Raw genomic sequence first — 7,315 nt, forward strand, 5'->3', positions numbered from 1 at the left:
GTACCGACGGAATTCTGTCGACAGTACCAGGTATCGATTCATGTAAAATCAAAAGGTACCATGTTAAGGTACCTCAATGCATCCTTGTGACTGTGAGGGAGTGGAAGAGTAGGCAGTTTTCCATGCTGGACATGAACACAGCATTGCAAGGTTATTTAATAATAAATTAATATGTTAAATAAAAAATATATATTCTATTATTAAACAAATTGATGTTTTTTACCTCATAAACACAAAAAAGGAACTGAAAAATTGGTACCGTTGAGTACTGGTATCGATTGCCAGGTACCTGGAATTGGTGCCGTATTGGTTCAAATGTGACAGGTACCCATCCCCAGTATCTATACAATATGACCCCGCTGCAGCTTTTAACACCTGAAGACGTTTCAGTGCAATCTGTCATTCATTCGATATCCACAACAACCTTTTTCCCGCCACTGGCTTCAGATAAGTGTATTTACAAAGAATAGAACAGAACAGAATAGAATAGAATAGAATAGAATAGAATAGAATAGAATAGAATAGAATAGAATAAAACTTTATTGTCATTGTAACAAGTACGACAAAAATTGAAGTCACAGCAGCAATCAAGAAAACCAAAGTAAGAAAGTGTATAGAAAGTGTAAAAATGTCCATAAGAAAATAGATGGTGACAGCTTGTCCATCATTCTCCAGTCAGCCAGTCTCCACCTCCACAGGGTCCAGGACTGAGCTTCTTCAGCAGTCTGTTCAGTCTCTGTCTCCTGGGTCCTGTCTGCTCACTGCAGGTGAAGCTCTTCACATGTGGCGTTGGTGTCTGGTGTCAGCAACTGGAGGCGACTTTTTGTGTGGTACACATCCAGCTGTGGATCTGTAACTTACTGAAGAGCACGTTAAACACACTTCAGACATTTTTTTATGAAAACAGCGAGGCCACCACCTCCTCCAAAGAGAAGAGGGAGGAGAAAGTGTCTGGAACAGAGTCACAGCCTCTGTGTTTGCAGGCTGGTGCACACAACAAACATCAACAACATTTCTCCACATTCAGCTCAAAAACATCACTTTTTCTGCAGATTTAGAGAAATATTTGTCAAATATTTTATCTAAATGTTGAATGTTATAAATAAATGTCCTGATTCTAAATATTTAGCTCAGTTTCTAAACATTTTCACTAACCATCCTTCTTCTGGTTTTCTTTTGCTCCGCCTTTGAAATCTCATGAAAGCACCTTTTTTCTGTCTTTTCAAAATAAAAGCACGTTTGTTATTTCAAAAAGGAGAGATATCATGGATTAGAAAAGTAAAAAGTCAAAATAAAAGCTTCACAGTGACGATCTCTGTTACATCATCTCTGCTGACCTTTGACCCCTCCAAATCAAGATCCAGGTCCAGGTCCAGGTCCAGGTCACCTCCACACCACGCCAAAAGAATAAATAAAGTTCACAGATCACTTGGTGACATCACAGCAGTTACATTGATATACAGTCTGTGTGCGTGTGTGTGTGTGTGTGTGTGTGTGTGTGTGTGTGTGTGTGTGTGTGTGTGTGTGTGTGTGTGTGTGTGTGTGTGTGAGGGGTTATAAACAGCTGACATTGTTTGGTCAGTAACCTGACCCTTGCAGGCTGCAGGATGAGCCGCTCGGACTGATGGACTATTCTTAGAGCCTTTGTTGAGCTGACGGTCGCTGACAGACGCTGACGGTCGCTGACGGTCGCTGACGGTCGCTGACGGTCGCTGACGGACGCTGACGGACGCTGACAACATGTGGAAGGTCAAACGTGAGTGTTTTGCCTCCGTTTTCTCTAAACTAACCCGTCTCTGTCCCAGGTCTGAATAGGATCAGGGGGACGTGAGGACGTGTGGACGGCTGGAAACAGGGTGTTCATCCGTCCATCTCGGGCGCTCAGCAGCTGATGCTCAGAGCTCAGCCCGTCATGACATCAGAGGACAGAGACGGTTTGAGCCTCAGACGCTAACGTTTGAGTCCCTCCCTGTTTCACTAACACAGTTTTTCTTTTTTTCTCAGTTGATGGCGAGCCAGCTAGCATCAGACGCTCCAAGATTAAATCTGGTGACATTTCATTTCATTTTCATTTTTTAAAATCCTGGGTCAACCTTTTCAGCTTTGTTTGTAGAGTTGTTCAAAATGTGTTTTTTATTTTTGTCATAATCAAACAGAAGAAGAAGAAGGATCCTACGACGGAGAATTAGGGCTAGGTAAAAGAAAGACAAGAAAAACAAATTTACAAGATTAAACTCATAAATTTACAAGAATAAAGTTAATTAAGAGATTATGGGATTAAATTTTTTATTTTTTTATTTTCTAAATTTTAATAATTTTCAAAATAACAGAATAATTTTAATTTTTTTAAATATGTGGCCCATCATAGGATATAAACTTGTGATAAAATGTCATATTTGTTTATTTATTTATTTACTTTTTTTTTTTTTTTTAATACGTGGCCTGTCATAGGATATATACTTGTGATTAAATGTCATATTTGTTCATTTATTTATTTATTTATTTTAGAATAATTAAGAAAAAAAATTTAGAATTCCAAAAAATTAAGATCAAACATCTGAGAAATTAATCCAGTGGCTTTAAAACTCCTGGAGACCAGACACTGAAAAATATGGTTAATGGAAAGATTTTCTAACTTTCCTTTAAAATTCTGACTTTTATCCAAAAATTTGTTATATTTTTTCCTAAAAAAAGAAGAAGTATCATCCCTAAAATTCAGATTTAATTCCTAATTTAGTTTAAAAAATCCAATTTAAAACACTGAATTAACCTTTGACATTTAATCTGATTTTAATCCCAGAATTCACTTTTTATTTTATTTATTTTTAATTATGAGATTCTGAATTTAGATGAAGGTTTTACTATTGTGCCTTAAAATTTCAGATTTGTGAATAAAAGTCAGATTTGAAAAGATAAAAAGGGGTTAGATTTTAAAAAATGTGTGGACCCTTTCTCCCTCTAATTTGTTTTTGTTTTTCAGTTGCTGTTTATTTTACAAAGAGATTATTTAATTTCCGAAAAATAAAAATAAAGCCCATCTCTTTCCTGTGTCCTGATGTTGGATGGTTTCATCTCTTGGTCTAATGTTTGGTCCCTCGCTGGCGCTCTCTGTGTGTCGCTTGCCTCGACTCTTAAAGCTGAATCCCGTCTCTAAAACTGAACGGACTCGTTCAGACTCTCACGTTCTGCTTCTGTTCCAGCTCCGGTTGTTTTTGCCAAAGAGGCGAGGTACCGGCCCGTCCTGGAGGTAAACGTTCAACGCAGCGTGGCGCAGTGTGAGGCAGAGCCAATGAGGCTGGCCTGAGAATAAAGATCCTGCTCCCTCTGTGTCCCAGAGTCTGGTTCCTCCTGACCCCATGTCCCAGTTCCACCTGAGGAGGGTCACACCTGAGCTGGAGTTCCCAGACCTGAACAGGAACTCTACTCTGATGGGGCGGATCCTCACGCTGCCCATGTACCGCCGACAGTTCGACCGCTGCACCCAGAGCGGGGTCATCTTTGATGATGTCATACGACCCGGCCTCGAGGAACCAGGTGATGCTGATGGAACGAGATCAAAGCAATAAAACCAGATCAAACGAGTTGATCGAGATCAAAGGAGTGGATCAGTCTGAGTCCGTGGTCTCTGAACGTGTTCTTTGTTTTGTTTGAAGTGAAAGGTGATTGGTCGGGTCCTGTATTTGTCGGATGTGTTGCCGGTGACGCCCAGTCCTACATCCTGTTCTGCGACTTCTTTGACCGAATCATCGAGGCTTTCCATCAGCACAAGGTCACCAAAGAGACGCCGCAGAGCGACCTCAACTACGACAACCTGAAGGTAACAGAGTCTGTGTTGATCTAAAAACAGTGAACTGTCCCTTTAAACGTTACGATGCCAGCCGCGTGTTTCAGGGAGGTGATGAGCTGGACAGCTCGTACGCCGTCAGCTGTGAGCTCAGCATCGTCCGAGCCGTCGAGGACTTCAGCTTCCCCACACACTGCAGCCGAGGAGAGCGCAGACAGCTCCTCTCGCTGGCCAGGAGAGGTACTGCACGCTCACTCAGACCGGCAGGTTCAGGTAGGACGTTACGAAAGAGTTTCACCTGTCTGTCGTCAGCTCTGCAGCGCCTGCAGGAGGAGCTGCCGGGTCGCCTCCTCACCCTGGAGGAGCTGGACCAGGAGCAGAAGACCAAGCTGAACCTGAACTCCCCATCCCCCTTCCAGCTCCGCACCGGCGTGGCTCGGGACTGGCCCGATGCCAGGGCCGTGTGGTCAGTCTGGGAGCTGCTGGTCTACCTCGCATGTTTTTGTTGGTTATGTTTGTGTCTTTTATATTTGGTGCCAAACTTGTAGTATCCCATGATGCTTTGCTGCAGGGTGAGTGAAGACGGCAGCCTGGTGATCTGGATCAACGTAGACGACCACCTCAAGGTTGTGAACACACGAGACAACGCCAACGTCACCGAGGCTCTCAGAAACATCTACACATACCTGCAGAAGGTGAGGAACTGGTCTTTGTGAGTCCGCCTCACCATGAAGACTCTCAGCATCTGGTTTTAACATCTGTTCACTGTGACCCAGCTGGAGGACTCGTACAGGGAGCTCAAACACCCGTTCATCTGGAAGCAGCAGCTCGGCTGGGTGACCAGTTCTCCGGCGGACGTGGGGACGGGTCTGAGGGTCAAAGTCCACCTCAGGCTGCAACACCTCCCCAGACACAGACGCCTGGAGGACGTCCTGAAGAGACTGAGGGTTCACATGGATCAGACAGGTACCTCAGGTCCTGGTCTACCCTTGTCTCATTTACAGCGTCCTTTGAGGCAACGGGTCACACACGTATGGTTCAGGGTTCAAGTTAAACTCAAAATACCAAAGTCAAACCTCGAAAAAGATCAGACCACAGGAGCAGAGAATCTGGGTAACATTTGCTCAACTGAACAAAAAGTTAAAAATTCAATTCTTTTCCTTTTTGAAATGAAAACAAATAAAGAAAATAAGTTGAATCAGGGACCATGGGCTGATTTCAGTATTATTATTTCACTGTTTGATCATCATGACCCAGAAGTTGTAGACGGAGTAGATTCTCCATCCAGTTAGCATAGGTGAAGCCGGTTTGATGGTTGGACCACTTCCTTTGATTCAGAGGAGCTTAACGAGCGACTCTTAAGGATGACGAAGCTAACTAACATCCCTGAAAGATCCTGACGATTTATTCAGTCGTCGCCATCTTTAAGAGTCGGCTCATCAAGCCGGTTTCGGCTACGCTCCCTCGACAGAGAAGCTTTTCCATCTTTAACGTCTGGGTCACGATGATCGGACAAATTAAATGAAAAATCAAAATCGGCCCAGGCCCATGATTTAACGTCATTTGATCTGTTAGAATAATAAATAAAGCTTCCAATTAGGACTAGGTATTGCTAAGAACCTCACGATTCGATTTGATTTCGATTCTTTGGGTTGCGACTCGATTCCATATCGATTTGTCTTGATATTGATTCAGATGCTTCAGTTATCGATTTTCACGCCCCGGGTGAACATATGTGGTGTGTCACCTCACCTTTTGGAGCAATAAAACAAACCAAATGTCAAACTTAAAAGCTGAAGGATCTGGCTTTATGCTGCTGCTGCTTTGGCTGCCATTTTTTGTTGTTGTTTGGTCTCTCGTGGCCCTCGTCCAATATTTTTACCCACCCCTACTTCCTATCATAATTTATAGAGTCTCACACCTTAAAATTCTTAGATGCTGTAAACTTAAAACATTAGAGAAATAATTTTGAGTAAAGAATAAAAGTCTTCCACCTGTACTCAAAACTTTTTAAAAAAAAGATTTTTTTTAAATCAAGTTCAGGGGGTTTGGTAAAAGTCAAAAATTAACAAGAATAATTTACAGTAAATCTTTTGTTTTTTATTTTCTTTATTTGCATTTCTGATATTTTGGATAATTTTATAGATCGTACAGGACAGAGAAAATGAGCCACGACTTCAGCAAACTCCTTTTTCAGTTACAGAGATTTTTATTTTTATTTTGTTTTTTTGTGAAAAATGTTTGCATGTATATACATTTTTTTGTTTTGTTTATTTATTTTTTTATAATTTATATTGCGGACTAGGGATGGTAACTAAAATAGAATACTTATACTCATCTATTTCAACAACAGGACATTTAAAAACAAATTTTCATTTAATCGTTTTCATGTCATCTTCTTAATGTTTTGTTTTTTTGATAAATAATTGAATATCAATTGAACAAATTAAAAACAGGGATTACAGGCCAGGAGCTGATTTTGATTTTTATCATTTATTTTATCTGATCATCGTGACCTTGAAGCTGTTGATGGAGTAACTTCTCTGTCAAAAGCGCGTAGATGAAACCAGACAAATGGTATTTTCACGCTGTGAAATTGAAACTAGAGCGATTCTACAAAGTACAGACCAATTTCAACTTTCTACCAACACAAAGTATGTTTTATCTTTTTATGATAGTGCAAACTGAAACTGTCAGAAGATTTTCCTTCTTGACTTACTTATGTTTTATGTGGAATATTATGTAATTTTATCAAAAAAATGACCCAATATACAACAGTCGAGAAAAGAAACGGAGTATAATTTAAGGTCACTTAAAGGTACGGACAAAAAAAAAGGGCAAAGAAAACTCTGGACGTTCAGGAATCTCTAAATGATTCACTCATTTTGAGACGCCCCATGTAAATATATGTAAATATTTACATAATGTGAAAAATTTTTATACACCCGTGATGAAAATACTTTTATATGTGTTTCATAAATAAAATTATAAAATCAAAATCAGCCCATGGCCCATTATTCAACCTTGGAGAGATCAGCAAATTTCAGTTCTACTAAAAAACGGAGAATGAACTCTTTTCCAACGTTTTGTTTTTGATTTATAATGAATATTAACTAAATGATACACGGATGAAAGAGGCAGACCAGCAACTCCTTGCCTGTTTCATTCCCAGAATCCCCTGGGCTGTACTGTCTGAGCAACGTGGGGACCTTTGGCGTGAGCGAGGTGGCGCTGGCCCAGTTGGTGGTGGATGGGGTCAAACTGATCATCGCCATGGAGAAGAGGCTGAAGGGGGGCGGGGACATCGACGACCTCGTTCCTACACAGAAGTAGATCTGGATGTTAATTGGTCGGAATGAGGAGGCAAACTGACCTATCGGACAATAGAGTGTTGTTTCAGACGTGTTACCAGAAGATGAAAGGCCATGTTTGCCCAAAATGATCGAGATTAAAGAATAAAACCTCCTCTGTGTCCAAAGTTTCTCCTCCTGATGAGCAAAGAAAAGAGTCGAGCTGAGCCGGTTTCATTTG

General features: G+C 41.0%; 1 protein-coding gene across 1 annotated transcript; it reads left to right on the forward strand.

Moving 5' to 3' along the window:
* The first annotated feature begins 1,740 nt into the window (after positions 1 to 1,740).
* Positions 1,741 to 7,139, forward strand: LOC141805928 (creatine kinase M-type). Its single transcript, XM_074691180.1, has 9 exons — positions 1,741 to 1,756; positions 3,201 to 3,247; positions 3,336 to 3,534; positions 3,660 to 3,817; positions 3,892 to 4,024; positions 4,097 to 4,250; positions 4,356 to 4,479; positions 4,561 to 4,750; positions 6,957 to 7,139. Exons 1-9 carry the CDS (start codon positions 1,741 to 1,743, stop codon positions 7,115 to 7,117), a joined length of 1,182 nt encoding a protein of 393 aa, XP_074547281.1. The 3' UTR covers positions 7,118 to 7,139.
* Positions 7,140 to 7,315: the final 176 nt, after the last annotated feature.

Source organism: Halichoeres trimaculatus, unplaced genomic scaffold (assembly GCF_033239565.1).
Source record: "Halichoeres trimaculatus isolate MK-OKI-2021-1 unplaced genomic scaffold, fHalTri1.1 fHalTri1_scaffold_2, whole genome shotgun sequence".
Taxonomy (NCBI): Eukaryota; Metazoa; Chordata; class Actinopteri; order Labriformes; family Labridae; genus Halichoeres; species Halichoeres trimaculatus.

Coding starts and splice junctions, on each gene's coding strand:
- LOC141805928 (XM_074691180.1), top strand. Junction 4,025..4,096: donor CCTCTCGCTGGCCAGGAGAG/GTACTGCACGCT, acceptor GTCTGTCGTCAG/CTCTGCAGCGCCTGCAGGAG. Junction 4,251..4,355: donor CCCGATGCCAGGGCCGTGTG/GTCAGTCTGGGA, acceptor GCTTTGCTGCAG/GGTGAGTGAAGACGGCAGCC.